At 36.8% G+C, this 19,428-nt stretch overlaps 1 protein-coding gene across 3 annotated transcripts in view; it reads right to left on the reverse strand.

The window, feature by feature from the left end:
* Positions 1 to 8,084: 8,084 nt before the first annotated feature.
* Positions 8,085 to 19,428, reverse strand: part of WIPF1 (WAS/WASL interacting protein family member 1) — a 189,245-nt gene continuing 177,901 nt past the window's right edge. For all 3 annotated transcript variants that reach the window (XM_053698466.1, XM_053698464.1, XM_053698467.1), the window contains exons 7-8: positions 12,244 to 12,357; positions 8,085 to 10,669 (exon numbers count right to left, since the gene is read on the reverse strand). In XM_053698466.1, the coding sequence (XP_053554441.1) occupies positions 10,614 to 10,669; positions 12,244 to 12,357 (170 nt within the window). In that variant the 3' untranslated portion in view covers positions 8,085 to 10,613. The remainder of the gene's footprint in view (positions 10,670 to 12,243; positions 12,358 to 19,428) is intronic.

Below are 19,428 nucleotides of genomic sequence, written 5' to 3' on the forward strand. Positions count from 1 at the left end.
ACGTCAAGACTGGGCCAAGAAATATCTCAAGACTGATTTTTCTAAGGTTTTATGGACTGATGAAATGAGAGTCTTGATGGGCCAGATGGATGGGCCCGTGGCTGGATTGGTAAAGGGCAGAGAGCTCCAGTCCGACTCAGACGCCAGCAAGGTGGAGGTGGAGTACTGGTTTGGGCTGGTATCATCAAAGATGAGCTTGTGGGGCCTTTTCGGGTTGAGGATGGAGTCAAGCTCAACTCCCAGTCCTACTGCCAGTTTCTGGAAGACACCTTCTTCAAGCAGTGGTACAGGAAGAAGTCTGCATCCTTCAAGAAAAACATGATTTTCATGCAGGACAATGCTCCATCACACACGTCCAAGTACTCCACAGCGTGGCTGGCAAGAAAGGGTATAAAAGAAGAAAATCTAATGACATGGCCTCCTTGTTCACCTGATCTGAACCCCATTGAGAACCTGTGGTCCATCATCAAATGTGAGATTTACAAGGAGGGAAAACAGTACACCTCTCTGAACAGTGTCTGGGAGGCTGTGGTTGCTGCTGCACGCAATGTTGATGGTGAACAGATCAAAACACTGACAGAATCCATGGATGGCAGGCTTTTGAGGGTCCTTGCAAAGAAAGGTGGCTATATTGGTCACTGATTTGTTTTTGTTTTGTTTTTGAATGTCAGAAATGTATATTTGTGAATGTTGAGATGTTATATTGGTTTCACTGGTAAAAATAAATAATTGAAATGGGTATATATTTGTTTTTTGTTAAGTTGCCTAATAATTATGCACAGTAATAGTCACCTGCACACACAGATATCCCCCTAAAATAGCTATAACTAAAAACAAACTAAAAACTACTTCCAAAACTATTCAGCTTTGATATTAATGAGTTTTTTGGGTTCATTGAGAACATGGTGGTTGTTCAATAATAAAATTAATCCTCAAAAATACAACTTGCCTAATAATTCTGCACTCCCTGTACTTTTACTTCATTTTACCACTTTGATGTTTTTGCTTCTTCTGAGGCAGCTTTTGGTAGGAAAGTTCTTCAGGCAGCAGTGTCTGGAAATAATTTGCCTGCCTTTTCAAAGTTTTTTTCTTGCCCTCATTATTTGTGAACTCTTCAGATTCGGTATTAGTTTCCAGAAGTAATGAACTTGTGGACTTTCACCACCATACGAAAGAAAACAAAATGTATCCTTACATGATAAATTAATTTCTTTTAAGGAGGTGAGAGTCAATGAGGCCTGTCCTGATTTTTATTTTTGAGATCCATTCTAGTTTTGCACCTCATTTCCCTGTTCTGTCCTTTTCTACCTTTCTACTTTTGGGAATCTTAGCCTCCTCCTATTGGCCAGCAGATGAATCCCAGAAGTAATGAACTTGTGGACTCTCACTACCTCAAAAATTAATTAATTTAGATTTTGTTTTTCAAATACACTTAAAGATGGTACTCTTGGAATATAAGGTAAGTTGTCCTGAAGAGCTTTCCCTCAGTTTTTTAATCAGGCCTCTACTCTTATAACAAGCATGGTTACTCCTTTACCTGATTGATCTGCCAGAGGATATGTGGCAGAGAAACAACTGTCATTGTTTTACATAAAAACATTTTATGGAATAAATAGCTGGTATTTAAACTAGTATAATTCTTCCTGTTTATACCCTATACCCATTCCCATTAGTGAACATCACTTTGCATAGGGCTAACTTAGATAATATGGAATGATTACAATCTTTTCTGACAGTCAGCTGTTGAAAAATTATTGGGTGCTAGATATTAGTGAATATTTACCATATGGGATAATGCACTACTGAGGCACCCTCTCTTCTTTTTTTGTGCTGTGGCTGACATGCATTGGTGGAATAATCCTGTTTTCTGCTATATATTAAAAAACTACCTGCTGGGATTCTCAGTACAGTACAATGACAAGGCAACTGTGAAAAGGAAATTCTTTCTTCCTGTTTATTCTGACCTGTCTTTCAACATCACTTCCAGAGTACATCAATATCAAGTGAAAAACGCCTGCTTCTGCTAAATGATGGCAGTTACTCTTTTTAAAGAAAAAAGTTAAATAACCTTGCATAAATAGAAAAACTAGCAGGAAGCCTAACCAACAGTAATTTTCTCCTCAGAATTTTCTCACAGTATACATAAACTTTGTCTATGGTTCAAGTAACAATCTGAGAGTTTTTTGTAAGCATTTCCTCTGGAGTGTATTTCATTTGCAGCTTTATTATTCCGCTTGTATTATAAACAAAAACAAAAAAGAAGCTATGTTTAAAACTATATTTTATTGAACTAGAACACAGAAGACATTTTTGTCCACATTATTTAAACAGATTTGCAATTTCTTGCAATTATACAATGTACCAGTACTTAAGTTTTATTTCAAATAATCAAAATTAGCAAATCAACGAGCCAGCGTGGAATTAAGTCTGAACAACATTTGTTATTAAGTTGCAAAAAAAAACACAAAAGAATAATAATATATTTGTATCTGATATAAAAAAAGTAATATATAATTCAAAAAATATATAATTAATGAATAAAGGTCCAATGCCAACTGCCAATTTATGGCATGAATTTACAATACTTAATGACAAAAAAATTATTTTTAAATCACAGTCTGTATGCTGTACATTATAATACTGAGGCTGATTTTTTCTACTGTAAGAGAACATGCTATAACTCTTAATAAAATTAGGAACACAGTTTTATTAGCTATAAGGCATCATCGGCAAAGAAAATAAAATGCATATGCTTTTAGAAATAGGTAATTCAAAACAGTATTGTAAACACATACATTAAATACAATCTACTAAGGCCTGAATGCTCCAACTCTTAGGCTGGTAGACAGTGCTACTAGAGAAACGTAATATTCTAAACACCAGGTTACCATTCTCACATACTCTTTTTAAATGTAAGATAGAGCTATGGAAATTCCATATCACTTACATATTAAAGTCAATCATATGCTGAGGTTTTACATCTGTTCACAGAGCATAACTTCCAACAGAAACGCACGTTTCAGGTGCTGATATAGCATTGTAAAGTTGTGGCTGTAAAGTCATAAAATACTATTCACTTCCATGCCTCTAAAATTAAACTGATGTTGACAAATCATTATTCACATTTTTGTTAAGTATTCTCCACTGCTACTGTGCATACAAACAGAACTTGGTGCAGGTTACATGTAATGCTTACGAGGTACAAACACATCATGTAAACAACCTTTGCCACACCCTCCTGCCTCAGTATCTGTCTGGACCAGTGGGAATTGTCTAAATATAATAATGGGACACAAGTACAACCTGATAAGTGATCCTGACATTTTTATTATTAACGGAATTCTACTCAGCACTGGGTTTAAACTCCATTGTTGCTGAGAGATAATTGCATTCTGCACTGAAAATAGATGGTATAGTAATCAGGCATATTTTGCTACTCTTTCTAACTACCTTAAGGGATCACACATAATTTGAACATTGATATCTTATAAATATAATGTACATTTAATGACAAATAGATCAATAAAATATATGTTCCTATACCTGAATTTAGAATATGTCAGGCAATTATGAATTACATATATACTTACCTCCAGCACTATATAAGACAGCAACTCCGTAAGGTCCAACTTTAAGTAGTACTGTTTCAAATTATTCTACAAATTCACCTCCAAATGTTAAACAATGGCCATAGATTCTAAAACTACTCAATATCTAACACACTTGCCTCCTGAATTGTATTAAAACCCTTAATATATTTGCAGCTTTTAATATAAAAACATAGGCCTAGATTTAGAGTTCGGCGGTAGCCGTCAAAACCAGCGTTAGAGGCTCCTAACGCTGGTTTTGGGCGCCCGCTGGTATTTGGAGTCAGTGATTAAAGGGTCTAACGCTCACTTTTCAGCCGCGACTTTTCCATACCGCAGATCCCCCTACGCCATTTGCGTAGCCTATCTTTTCAATGGGATCTTTCTAACGCTGGTATTTAGAGTCGTTTCTGCAGTGAGCGTTAGAGCTCTAACGACAAGATTCCAGCCGCCTGAAAATAGCAGGAGTTAAGAGCTTTCTGGCTAACGCCGGTTTATAAAGCTCTTAACTACTGTACCCTAAAGTACACTAACACCCATAAACTACCTATGTACCCTTAAACCGAGGTCCCCCCACATCGCCGCCACTCGATTAAAATTTTTAACCCCTAATCTGCCGACCGCCACCTACGTTATACTTATGTACCCCTAATCTGCTGCCCCTAACACCGCCGACCCCTGTATTATATCTATTAACCCCTAACTTGCCCCCCACAACGTCGCCGCAAGCTACTTAAAATAATTAACCCCTAATCTTCCGACCGCAAATCGCCGCCACCTACGTTATCCCTATGTACCCCTAATCTGCTACCCCTAACATCGCCGACCCCTATGTTATATTTATTAACCCCTAATCTGCCCCCCACAACGTCGCCGACACCTACCTACACTTATTAACCCCTAATCTGCCGAGCGGACCTGAGCGCTACTATAATAAAGTTATTAACCCCTAATCCGCCTCACTAACCCTATCATAAATAGTATTAACCCCTAATCTGCCCTCCCTAACATCGCCGACACCTACCTTCAATTATTAACCCCTAATCTGCCGACCGGAGCTCACCGCTATTCTAATAAATGTATTAACCCCTAAAGCTAAGTCTAACCCTAACACTAACACCCCCCTAAGTTAAATATAATTTTTATCTAACGAAATAAATTAACTCTTATTAAATAAATAATTCCTATTTAAAGCTAAATACTTACCTGTAAAATACATCCTAATATAGCTACAATATAAATTATAATTATATTATACCTATTTTAGGATTAATATTTATTTTACAGGCAACTTTGTAATTATTTTAACCAGGTACAATAGCTATTAAATAGTTAAGAACTATTTAATAGTTACCTAGTTAAAATAATTACAAATTTACCTGTAAAATAAATCCTAACCTAAGATATAATTAAACCTAACACTACCCTATCAATAAAATAATTAAATAAACTACCTACAATTACCTACAATTAACCTAACACTACACTATCAATAAATTAATTAAACACAATTGCTACAAATAAATAAAATTAAATAAACTATCTAAAGTACAAAAAATAAAAAAGAACTAAGTTACAGAAAATAATAAAATATTTACAAACATAAGAAAAATATTACAACAATTTTAAAATAATTACACCTACTCTAAGCCCCCTAATAAAATAACAAAGCCCCCCAAAATAAAAAATTCCCTACCCTATTCTAAAATACAAATATTACAAGCTCTTTTACCTTACCAGCCCTGAACAGGGCCCTTTGCGGGGCATGCCCCAAGAATTTCAGCTCTTTTGCCTGTAAAAAAAAACATACTATACCCCCCCCCCAACATTACAACCCACCACCCACATACCCCTAATCTAACCCAAACCCCCCTTAAATAAACCTAACACTACCCCCCTGATGATCTTCCTACCTTGTCTTCACCATGCCAGGTTCACCGATCCGTCCTGGCTCCAAGATCTTCATCCAACCCAAGCGGGGGCTAGACATCCACTGAAGAAGTCCAGAAGAGGGTCCAAAGTCTTCCTCCTATCCGGCAAGAAGAGGACATCCGGACCGGCAAACATCTTCTCCAAGCGGCATCTTCTATCTTCTTCCATCCGATGACGACCGGCTCCATCTTGAAGACCTCCAGCGCGGATCCATCCTCTTCTTCCGACGACTAGACGACGAATGACGGTTCCTTTAAGGGACGTCATCCAAGATGGCGTCCCTCGAATTCCGATTGGCTGATAGGATTCTATCAGCCAATCGGAATTAAGGTAGGAATTTTCTGATTGGCTGATGGAATCAGCCAATCAGAATATAGTTCAATCCGATTGGCTGATCCAATCAGCCAATCAGATTGAGCTCGCATTCTATTGGCTGTTCCGATCAGCCAATAGAATGCGAGCTCAATCTGATTGGCTGATTGGATCAGCCAATCGGATTGAACTATATTCTGATTGGCTGATTCCATCAGCCAATCAGAAAATTCCTACCTTAATTCCGATTGGCTGATAGAATCCTATCAGCCAATCGGAATTCGAGGGACGCCATCTTGGATGACGTCCCTTAAAGGAACCGTCATTCGTCGTCTAGTCGTCGGAAGAAGAGGATGGATCCGCGCTGGAGGTCTTCAAGATGGAGCCGGTCGTCATCGGATGGAAGAAGATAGAAGATGCCGCTTGGAGAAGATGTTTGCCGGTCCGGATGTCCTCTTCTTGCCGGATAGGAGGAAGACTTTGGACCCTCTTCTGGACTTCTTCAGTGGATGTCTAGCCCCCGCTTGGGTTGGATGAAGATCTTGGAGCCAGGACGGATCGGTGAACCTGGCATGGTGAAGACAAGGTAGGAAGATCATCAGGGGGGTAGTGTTAGGTTTATTTAAGGGGGGTTTGGGTTAGATTAGGGGTATGTGGGTGGTGGGTTGTAATGTTGGGGGGGGGGTATAGTATGTTTTTTTTTACAGGCAAAAGAGCTGAAATTCTTGGGGCATGCCCCGCAAAGGGCCCTGTTCAGGGCTGGTAAGGTAAAAGAGCTTGTAATATTTGTATTTTAGAATAGGGTAGGGAATTTTTTATTTTGGGGGGCTTTGTTATTTTATTAGGGGGCTTAGAGTAGGTGTAATTAGTTTAAAATTGTTGTAATATTTTTCTTATGTTTGTAAATATTTTATTATTTTCTGTAACTTAGTTCTTTTTTATTTTTTGTACTTTAGATAGTTTATTTAATTTTATTTATTTGTAGCAATTGTGTTTAATTAATTTATTGATAGTGTAGTGTTAGGTTAATTGTAGGTAATTGTAGGTAGTTTATTTAATTATTTTATTGATAGGGTAGTGTTAGGTTTAATTATATCTTAGGTTAGGATTTATTTTACAGGTAAATTTGTAATTATTTTAACTAGGTAACTATTAAATAGTTCTTAACTATTTAATAGCTATTGTACCTGGTTAAAATAATTACAAAGTTGCCTGTAAAATAAATATTAATCCTAAAATAGGTATAATATAATTATAATTTATATTGTAGCTATATTAGGATGTATTTTACAGGTAAGTATTTAGCTTTAAATAGGAATTATTTATTTAATAAGAGTTAATTTATTTCGTTAGATAAAAATTATATTTAACTTAGGGGGGTGTTAGTGTTAGGGTTAGACTTAGCTTTAGGGGTTAATACATTTATTAGAATAGCGGTGAGCTCCGGTCGGCAGATTAGGGGTTAATAATTGAAGGTAGGTGTCGGCGATGTTAGGGAGGGCAGATTAGGGGTTAATACTATTTATGATAGGGTTAGTGAGGCGGATTAGGGGTTAATAACTTTATTATAGTAGCGCTCAGGTCCGCTCGGCAGATTAGGGGTTAATAAGTGTAGGTAGGTGTCGGCGACGTTGTGGGGGGCAGATTAGGGGTTAATAAATATAACATAGGGGTCGGCGATGTTAGGGCAGCAGATTAGGGGTACATAGGGATAACGTAGGTGGCGGCGGTTTACGGAGCGGCAGATTAGGGGTTAAAAGTGTAATGCAGGGGTCAGCGATAGCGGGGGCGGCAGATTAGGGGTTAATAAGTGTAAGGTTAGGGGTGTTTAGACTCGGGGTACATGTTAGGGTGTTAGGTGCAGACTTAGGAGGTGTTTCCCCATAGGAAACAATGGGGCTGCGTTAGGAGCTGAACGCTGCTTTTTTGCAGGTGTTAGGTTTTTTTTCAGCTCAAACAGCCCCATTGTTTCCTATGGGAGAATCGTGCACGAGCACGTTTTTGATGCCGGCCGCGTCCGTAAGCAACTCTGGTATCGAGAGTTGCATTTGCGGTAAAAATGCTCTACGCTCCTTTTTTGGAGCCTAACGCAGCATTTGTTTGAACTCTCGATACCAGAGTTAAATTTATGGTGCGGCCAGAAAAAAACCCGCGGAGCGTTAACAGCCCTTTTACCGCCGAACTCTAAATCTAGGCCTAAGTTTTTGATGTCAGATACGAAAGTGATAAAATAGGGAGATCTGATATCCCTGCAAAAATTAAAAACATTTTAATGGTTTTGTGGTTTCAAAGAAGAAAACCAGCTATTTAATTTACACAAATAAACAAGAAGAAGCATCTTCTCATACATTTTATACTCTGCAGATGGTATAACAAGTCGTTGGAAACACATTAAGGGAAAAACAATTTTCCAATACACTGTCCCTTTAACAGTGCCTTCTATCAGTGTGGGGATATTACATTCAACTTGTAGCCGTCTACCTAACTGGTATTTAAATGTGTCATATTGCTCAAGCCCAACACAGACCCTTTTATAGTAAACCATCACACACACAAAAGATTTTTTCAAACAGGTAAAGCCAGAAATGTTTGGTGTGGATATAGATTTTGATCAAATCTTTGAAATATATTTAAATGACATCAAGGCACTAATAAGAGTCTTGTAAACAGGTATGTACAGTTAAATACAATACTTGCTGGAGATACTATATATATATATATCTAATAATAATAATAGTAATAAACAATGGCATTTCTTAGCAACAACCTGGTTTCAGCTGCAGTGTCTAGTGGGAAAAGTAGAAATTGTAGCTATTACAATAGAATGACCACTATCCACTAAGCCTTACATTATACCTAACAAATGTATATGACATACTCTGAACATGAATACAAACTCTGCAGAAATTCCAGGCTTTAGGCCTTGTGTTTTGATTGAAAACGCAGAAAAAACAGTAAATTAGTAATAATGATTCACGGGAGAAGACGTTTGCAATCTCTAAGGCAAAGTTGGTGGTTATGCTTGGAAGCAGTTGTCAAATACAAGAACGTTATTATTTTGTTGCATAAAGTATACAAAAGATTTGTTTTCTCAACAAATCACTTGTGAGGTGCATTTTACAGATCTCTGATACAATAACACTGATCCTCGTCACCTCGAATATTAATCTTTGTCATCTAACAGACTCTCTTTGCCATTTGAAAGGGAGATACTGTAGATTATGACATGGTATGCAGTGGTGTGTCAAATATGAGTATTTGCTTTTAAAAATATAGAAAGATGATTTATAGGTTCTTTAAACGGTTAAAATAGAATGTAAAACAAATGTACTTCAAATTGGGGAAAATGGAAATGTAAAAACATTAATATATTATAAGGTGACAGTTTAAAGAAAACATAGATAGTAGATATAGCATTTAAACATCATGTGCATCAATAAAAAAAGAAATGTAAAACAACAAAACAAAATAAACACATTAAAAATAAACACATTGCAAACAAATATAATTACATATGTAAGAATATTTGTGCTTTTTCATTGTCTAAAACATTTAAAATTCTTTGGTCGAAAAATCAATTTAGACACATTAATCTCACACCATGTAACATTAAAAGAAAAATGTATAATATTCAAAAATAAACAGTACATAATGTGCAATTCTATATTTTTAGATCTACCTTATCCTTAAATAATTATAGAATCCTTTTGTCTTCACTGTATGTCTTGAGCATACATGCACCTATTGTATTCACAGCAATGCACGGCTGTGATCACTCATGTTAATAATGTTTGATATTTTTCACCATCTTTACTTGTTAGATCAAGATGATAAAAACAGAAAATAATCTAATTATAATTGAACAGGGAAGTTGCTGATATTATATATTGTTATAGTAATGAACATATTCATTGGTTTTATTTAAAGGTTACATTTAACAATACTGTAAATGTGTAAATATGTAATTTGATTCATAAATATGTTCTAGATCACTGCATGCTTATTTATAAATGTGCACCAAGAACTGACACATCTTTTCCTGCAGCAATACTGAAAATATTTAAAGGCAAAGTCAAGTTCAAAACTAAAGGTTCATGATTCAGATTCACTGCAATAAAACACCTTTTTCATTATTTACCACTATTGTCAAATTTGCTTTGTTTTCTTGGTAACCTTGGTAAACCTAGGCAGGCTCATAGGAGCTTCAGGAGCGGGCACGTCTTTAGCACTCTGTGGTAGCAGTGCTTGCAACAATGTAGCAATTTTATAAAATATGCACGCTCCTGAGCTCCTATGAGCTTACCTGTTTACTTTTCAAAAAAGGGCACCAATAGAACAAAGCAAATGTGATATTAGAAGCTTGTTTAAAATTGTACACTCTATCGTGAAAGTGAAATGTTAACTTGATTATTTTCATATCTGAGGAGAGATTGTGTATGTAATGTATTTAATCAGTTAAACATTGGCTTTGGTTCACATAACAGCATCACAACTTACATATTTCATATAAGCAACTGTCAAATCATATTGAATTTTATACGTATAACTAACTACAAGGTCAAAGTTTAGATTATCAGTGAAATCAGTTCATGAACATATTCGGCAGGAGTGCAGCAATGCACCTTTGTATCTTCAGTACATTGACACAAAATCTTATATATTTTTATATTTTCCAAAATGGTCTGTATATAGGCATAGGAATCCAATCCATTAACGCATAAGCAACATTAAAACTTATTCCCCAGGAACAAACATGGAATCAATCAGAGTGTATCATCCACTTCACCTCGGTATTGGAGGCAATGGTGGGGCACCTCGTTCTTTTCTGGTAGAACCACCTGAAATAGGAGAAAAAAATGTTTTGTAAATTCTCAAAATTATAGAATGAAAATATAAATGGGAGGTTAAAGAACATTTGCAAATGGTTGTTATATGATACTGAAGCCCTGGCACAAATGCAAGTTTTCATATAGCACAATCTTATGTGCCCTGATTTTGTACATTACATTTATCCCTGACATGTTAGTAAGCTAATGAGAAACACAAACACACAGCATTTAGCAATGTTACCTAGAATAAAGAATATACCCAATTTTAAGATAAATTGCAGATGTTTTTTCCTTTGTCGTATCGAAAAGAGAGTATTTTGATATTTATTACAGGTTTTTAAAATGTGGAACTGCGCTGCGATGAGACACAACATTAACAATGTTTACTGTCCCTTTAACCATGTTTAAATACCAATTTAGACAAACTTTAACATATCTTTTGTAAACATGTTTAAATTATGGTGGTCGATAAGTATGATGTTGTAGTTATTTATTTTAGTTTACTGCCTCTTAAAGGGACACAGAGATCAAATTTAAACTTGCATGATTATACAGAGCGTGAACGTTAAAACAAATCTCTAATTCATTCGTATTGTATATTGTACCTCTTTCTCTTGGTATTTTTGTTGAAGATTAGCTCTTTTTCATGAGATCATACTAAGGTAGGTTTAGGAGCGTGCACATATCTATATGTATAATATAACCATTTGTGGGATCACTGCTTTCATATAGTGCTCAAGACACATAGCCATTCCTGAACTTACCTCAGTATGGTATCATGGAAATGTTTTAAGTTTTTAAAACTGTATGCTTTATTTAAATCATGAAACATTCATTTTGATTTTCATGTCCCTTTAATTTAAGCCAAAATAAAGCCTACATATCTCTATGTGTCTTTTCAATTTCACTCCATTTAAATAAGGTTCTTTCATGTACGTACAACCAAATTAGAATGTATTCACATATTATTGTACCCTAATTTGTGCTTATTAAACAAGCAGAGCAATGTATTTTAGTGCTGACATTTAGAAACATAGCTACTAGGGCACCCACAGAAATGGAGCTTGAGGGCCCGTGTTTCTGGTGAGCCTGCAGACTCGCCAGAAACAGCAGTTATGAAGTAGCGGTCTAAAGACCGCTGCTCCATAACCCTGTCCTCCTGCTCTACACAGGCGGACAGACATTGCCGGAATTCAACCCGATCGAGTATGATCGGGTTGATTGACACCTCCCTGCTGGCCGCGAGTCTGCAGGGGGCGGCGTTGCACCAGCAGCTCTTCTGGTCTTTGTATTTCTTACCTGCAGTTCCAGGTTGGGGTATAATTTTGCATATATTTAGAATAACACTATAATGGAATTTGTCTCTTGTGTTTAACATAAACAAGCAACCTGAATGGGTTATGATCAAGCTACAGTGTTTATGATTTTATGTCCAAGCCATTTATATAAACCGTTGTTATTATTTCTGCATATAAAGTAACTTCCACACAGTACAAGCTACAAAAATATACAGGTAAATCTTACATTCTAATTAATAACAGAAAAAAATATTTTTAGCAACAACCATAGACAAAAGTACTTACTTCGGCTATCTCCTCTCATTAGTTTGCTGGGGTAGGTTTTACTTGTTGGAACAAAGGGTTCTGGAGGTGGTAAATCAGACAAGGGATGAAACGAAAATCTTCTTTCCCATTCATCTAAACACAAAACAATAAGACGGTTATAAATATAAATTCATCATTTATCACTAGCATTTTGCTAAACTCAGTGACAGATTTCTTACATATGTACAGGAAGACATGTTATAGTTTATTTTCTGTGAATATGTAAAACAGGTTGAAAAAGAATGTGGTTCATTTAAAAATGCACAGCTCCATGAACATTAAAAATTCACAGTAGCTATAATATATATTTTTTGTTTTTCTTAATTGAGGTTCACATGTTATTTAATTATGGGGCAGATATAAAAATATTTTTGCAGTAATTTAGTATTTTTAATTTTTTGTAACTGTAGATTAATTTTTTTTTTAGTAGTGTTAGTTTTTTTAATGAGTAATTTGATTTATTTAATTGATAGCTATTTTAATTATAGTATAATAGCAATGTTAGTTTAATTTATAGTTTAAATTTAGTTTTTTCTAATTTCCCAGGTAAGTTTTTATGTATTTTAAGATAGGGATCTTGAAATTTTAAAGTTAGGGGGTTGTTAGGTTTAGAGGATTAATAGTTTAATTTAGTTTTTGGCGATGTGGGGGGCTGTCGGTTTAGGGGTTAATAGGCTTATTTAAGGGCAGTGATGTGGGAGGATAGAGGTTTAGGGGTTAATAACTTTAGTGGCGGCAATGTCAGGGAGTGATGGAATAGGGGTTAATATCTTTATTATAGTTGCGACGATGTCAGGGAGCGGCGGAATAGGGGTTAGTAAATTTTATTATCGGGGGCGATGTCGGGAGCAGATTAGGGGATAATAACTTTAATATAGTGTTTCCGATGCGGGAGGGCCTCGGTTTAGGGGTTAATAGGTAGTTTATGGGTGTTAGTGTACATTGTAACACTTTAGTTATGAGTTTTGTGTAACAGTTTTGTTGCGTAAAACTCATAACTACTGGTCTCATATTGCGAAACGGACCGCGTCGTTATAGAGTGTAACGCAAGCTTTTAAGCCTCACCGCAAAACTTGAAATGGCAGCGCTATGTAAATCCCACGCAAAAACATCATTTTTTCGAGTGCAGGACTGATGCGTTACTGGCTAAAAGGCTTGCAGTCCAGATACAGTATCTCACAAAAGTGAGTACACCCCTCACATTTTTGTAAATATTTTATTATATCTTTTCATGTGACAACACTGAAGAAATTACACTTTGCTACAATGTAAAATAGTGAGTGTACAGCCTGTATAATAGTGTAGATTTACTGTCCTTAAAAAATAACTAAACACACAGCCATTAATGTCTAAAACGTTGGCAACAAAAGTGAATACACCCCTAAGTGGAAATGTCCAAATTGGGAACTAATTAGCCATTTTCCCTCCCCGGTGTCATGTGACTCATTAGTGTTACAAGGTCTCAGGTGAATGGGGAGCAGATGTGTTAAATTTGGTGTTATCGCTCTCACACTCTCTCATACTGGTCAATTGAAGTTCAACATGGCACCTCATGGCAAAGAACTCCCTGAGGATCTGAAAAAAAGAATTCTTGCTCTACATAAAGATGGCCTAGGCTATAAGAAGATTGCCAAGACCCTGAAACTGAGCTGTAGCATGGCGGGCAAGACCATACAGTGGTTTCACAGGACAGGTTCCACTCAGAACAGGCCTTGCCATGGTTGACCAAAGAAGTTGACTGCACATGCTCAGCGTCATATCCAGAGGTTGTCTTTGGGAAATAGACGTATGAGTGCTGCCAGCATTGCTGCAGAGGTTGAAGAGGTGGGGGGTAAGCCTGTCAGTGCTCAGACCATACGCCGCACACTGCATCAAATTGGTCTGCATGGCTGTCATCCTAGAAGGAAGCCTCTTCTAAAGATGATGCACAAGAAAGCCCGCAAACAGTTTGCTGAAGACAAGCAGACTAAGGACATGGCTTACTGGAACCATGACCTGTGGTTCAGATGAGACCAAGATAAACTTATTTGGTTCAGATGGTGTCAAGCGTGTGTGGCGGCAACCAGGTGAGGAGTACAAAGACAAATGTGTCTTGCCTACAGTCAAACATGGTGGTGGGAGTGTAATGGTCTGGGCCTGCATAAGTGCTGCTGGCACTGGGGAGCTACAGTTCATTGAGGGAACCATGAATGCCAACATGTACTGTGACATACTGAAGCAGAGCATGATCCCCTCCCTTCGGAGACTTAGCCGCAGGGCAGTATTCAAACATAATAACGACCCCAAACACACCTCCAAGACGACCACTGCCTTGCAAAAGAAGCTGAGGGTAAAGGTGATGGACTGGCCAAGCAAGTCTCCAGACCCTTTTGAACATCTGTGGGGCATCCTCAAACGGAAGGTGGGGGAGCACAAGGTCTCTAACATCCACCAGCTCCGTGATGTTGTCATAGAGAAGTGAAAAAGGAATCCAGTGGCAACCTGTGAAGCTCTGGTGAACTCCATGCCCAAGAGGGTTAAGGCAGTGCTGGAAAATAATGGTGGTCGCACAAAATATTGACACTTTGGGCCCAATTTGGACATTTCCCCTTAGGGGTGTACTCACTTTTGTTGCCAACGGTTTAGACATTAACCCTTTGAGATACAGGCTTCTAAGCAGCATGCCCCCTGCTCCGATATTTAACATTATTAATGTTAAATAAAGTTGCACGGTGACGTCATGACGTTTATTGCGCGTGACGTCACCACGCAAAACGGAAGCCCAGGCGATGCCTTTCATTATGCAGCACCAATCGCCGGGGTAGGAGCGGGTGGGAGCCCCCAGATCTCCCTCAAGTTGGGAGAGTGCTAGTGACGGCTCTGAACCGTCATTAAAGGGACAGTCAAGGCCAAAATAAACTTTCATGATTCAGATAGAGCATGTAATTTTAAACAATTTTCCAATTTACTTTTATCACCAATTTTGCTTTGTTCTCTTGGTATTCTTAGTTGAAAGCTTAACCTAGGAGGTTCATATGCTAATTTCTTAGACCTTGAAACCCACCTCTTTCAGGTTGCATTTTAACAGTTTTTCACCACTAGAGGGTGTTAGTTCACATATTTCATATAGATAACACTGTGCTCATGCACGTGAATATATCTGGGAGCAGGCACTGATTGGCTAGACTGCAAGTCTGTCAAAAGAACTAAAAAAAGGGGCAGTTTGCAGAGGCTTAGATACAAGATAATCACAAAGGTTAAAAGTATATTATTATAACTGTGTTGGTTATGCAAAACTGGGAAATGGGTAATAAAGGGATTATCTATCTTTTAAAACAATAAAAATTCTGGTGTAGACTGTCCCTTTAACACCAGAGTGGGAAATTCTGTGACGGCTCAGAGCCGTCATTAGCACTCAAGGGGTTAATGGCTGTGTGTTGAGTTATTTTGAGGGGACAGCAAATTCACACTGTTATACAGGCTGTACACTCACTACTTTACATTGTAGCAAAGTGTCATTTCTTTAGTGTTGTCACATAAAAAGATATAATAAAATATTTACAAAAATGTGAGGGGTGCACTCACTTTTGTGAGATACTGTATACCGACAAGACTCGTAATGTCTGCGTTGCTGTTTTAACTCTGAAATGGCAATTTTTTCAGTGTTAAAAAACGAACGCAAAACTCGTAATCTAGGTGATTATGATTATAATATAAAATGTTTAGTTATGCATAATAAAACATCTTTGCAATATAGTTTCAGAATTTATGTTGCCTGCTAGTTCTGAAAATGGTAGAATTTTCTATATCTCAGAGCTGGAAATGCACCCTACTGACATCTCAAGGCTAATCCTGCTACATATGTTTCCTTTATTGGCTTTAACTGGTAACAAATGCAAAACAATTATTTTTATACTAACTTAATGACTAGCCTTGTTGTTGGCAAACTCAATGCCTGATTGGATTGTCCAAATAAGGCATGTGGTGGGTGGAGTTTGGTTATTGAAAAACTATTGTAGCAAATAAAAAGTTAATTTGTTTTAAAACATATTTAAACTTGGCTGTATTATTCTATAGAAAGACAACAGAAATGTAATTACAAGATGCATACGGTTCCTTAGGACTAGCATCAAGCATTACAACCCTGTTCCTGACTTTTCTTTACAACTCAAAGCTAGTGTTAAAGGGACTTGAAAATCAAAATTAAACTTTCATGATTCAGATGCAGCATGCTATTGAAAAAAAATCCAATTTATTTTTCTAAAAATGTACATTGGTCTCTTGTGTGCATGTGTCTTGTGCACGATCTGGCAACAATGTTTGTAACAATTTTACATATATAGCATTGAAATAATTTTTCAACAAAGGATACCAAGAGAAATAAGTAAATCTGATACTAATCATGGCTCGAATGGGGCTGTATAACCCTATTTCCATGCAAGCCTTCAGTCTCACCAGAAACACAAGTTAAAAAGCAGCGGTCCTAAGACTCGTCCGCCTGCTCTGAGGTGGCGGACAGCAATCCGCCCAATCGCATACGATCGGGTTGATTGACATCCTCTGCTAGCAAATCTGCAGGGGGCGGCATTGCACAAGCATTTCTAGTGAAATGCTTGTGCAATGATAAATACAGACAGCATATGCTGATGACATTTATCGATGTGCGGCGCACATGATCGCAACAGTGGATCATGTCCGTTTGCACTTTCATAAATTGGCCCCTGTAAGTAAACTGCACGCTCTGTCAAAATAATGAAAGTTTAATTTATATTTTTGATTACCTTTAAACCATATCTTTACATTCTGCTTCCTTTGAAAATATGAGCAGAAAAAAAACACTTATTTCAGGAACCTAAATTCAGAGCTATGTTTATAAAAAATTTTTTTTTAAAGAAATATTAAATAAAATGTAAAAAAGTAATTTAAAATTAATTTTAACAAGTTTATTTAATTATTATAAATAAGTGTATATCTCTACGGGTACCTTTAGACGTAAGCAACCTATTTTTTAGATGTATAAATAAGCCTTTATTGCAGATATTTATCTTTTTACTTTTTTTCAAGTATTTTAATGTTTTTTGGCATAATTTATTGGCTACACAGTTATAATAACACTACTAGCTAAAACTAGTAATAATAATAATAATAATAATAGTGTTTCCCTATGAACAGTTGTAGGGAGCAGCTATTCTTAATACCTGCACATACTTAGCTGTCACTAGTAAGTTACATTTATAATGAACCATTGGTTAATAATGGATCCTGTTTGTACCCATTACTGAAACCTGAGCATGACTCGGCAAAGAAAAAGGGACACTATCCCCAAACATTCATGGGGTCATAGAGGATAATGTCTATGATCTAAAATTAAAATTACATTCAAACTCTGCAAAACAGTTTGAGCCATTTAAATGTCCAGTACTTTATTTGAAAGTATATGAGTTATTCTGTTGATAAAAAATAGCATGCTTTGCTACTGCATGTAGAAGCTCGCTTACATTTACACAAAATGCACACATTACATAACCTTATGCAGCATTTAATGTTTGCATTATTGATCATAAAAAACTATCAGGTAGATTACAAGTTATGCACGCTATAGGGAAATTAATGAACGCAACAAAAGTTACGTTATTTAACCCCCTATAGCGCAGCCATTACAGGTTTTGAAATAGCCGGCTTGTGCGTGCGATATGGTGGTTTTAAGCTCCATACCGCACAAAATACAAGCGCTGTTTTGACATGCTCGTGCACGCTTTCCCTATAGACATCAATGGGGAGAGTGGGTCAGAAAAAAAACTAACACCTGCAATCGCGAAATGAAAAGCTCGGTAACGCAGCCCCATTGATGTCTATGGGGAAAAAAGTAATGTTTAAACCTAACATAAAACCCCACGTCTAAACACCCCGAATCTGCTGCCCCCGACACCTACATAATGTTATTAACCCCTAATCTGCGGCTCCCGATATCGCCGCCACCTAAATAAATCTATTAACTCCTAATCTGCCGCTCCCGATATCGCCACCACTATACTAAAGTTATTAACCCCTATTCCCTCACACCCCAACACCCCCACACTAGAATAAGGATATTAACCCCTATTCCGACACCGCCGCCACTAAATAAAGTTATTAACCCCTAAACCTCTGGCCTCCCACATCACTACCACTAAATAAACCTATTAACCCCTAAACCGCCAGCCCCCCACATCGCAACAACCTAAATTAAACTATTAACCCCTAAACCTAACCCTTACACCCCCTAACTGTAACATAATTAAAATAGTGCTAAATTAAACTTACAATTATTAACTAAATAATTCCTATTTAAAACTAAATACATACTTACCTGTAAAATAAAACCTAAGCTAGCTACAATATAACTAATAGTTATATTGTAGCTAGCTTAGGTTTTATTTTTATTTCACAGGTAAGTTTGTATTTATAGTAGATTTTTTAAATGTGTAATTTAGTTTATTTAATTGGCAGTTAGTTTAATTTTAGTTTAATAGTTATATTAGTTTAATTTTTAGTTCAAACTTACGCCTAGATTACGAGTCTTGCGTTAGCCTTAAAAAGCAGCGTTGAGAGGTCCCAACGCTGCTTTTTAATGCCCGCTGGTATTACGAGTCAGGCAGGTACAGGTGTACTGCTCACTTTTTTTCCGTGATTTTAGCGTACACTAACACCCATAAACTACCTATTAACCCCTAAACCGAGCCCCCCCCACATCGCAAACACTTAACTAAAATGTTTAACCCCTAATCTGCCAACCGGACATCGCCGCCACTTTAATATATTAACCCCTAAACCGCCGCACACCCGGTGCGCAAACACTAGTTACATTTTGTTAACCCCTAATCTGCCGGACCTAACATCGCCGACACCTACCTAATTTATTAACCCCTAATCTTCCGCCCCCAACGTCGCCGCTACTATATTAAATGTATTAACCCCTAAATCTAACCCTAACACCCCCCTAACTTAAATATAATTTTAGAAAATATAAATAAAATTACTACAATTAATTAAATTATTCCTATTTAAAACTACATACTTACCTGTAAAATAAACCCTAAGATAGCTACAATATAACTAATAGTTACATTGTAGCTAGCTTAGCGTTTATTTTTATTTTACAGGCAACTTTGTATTTATTTTAACTAGGTACAATAGTTATTAAAT

The sequence above is a fragment of the Bombina bombina genome, chromosome 1, assembly GCF_027579735.1.
Source record: "Bombina bombina isolate aBomBom1 chromosome 1, aBomBom1.pri, whole genome shotgun sequence".
NCBI classification, from domain to species: domain Eukaryota; kingdom Metazoa; phylum Chordata; class Amphibia; order Anura; family Bombinatoridae; genus Bombina; species Bombina bombina.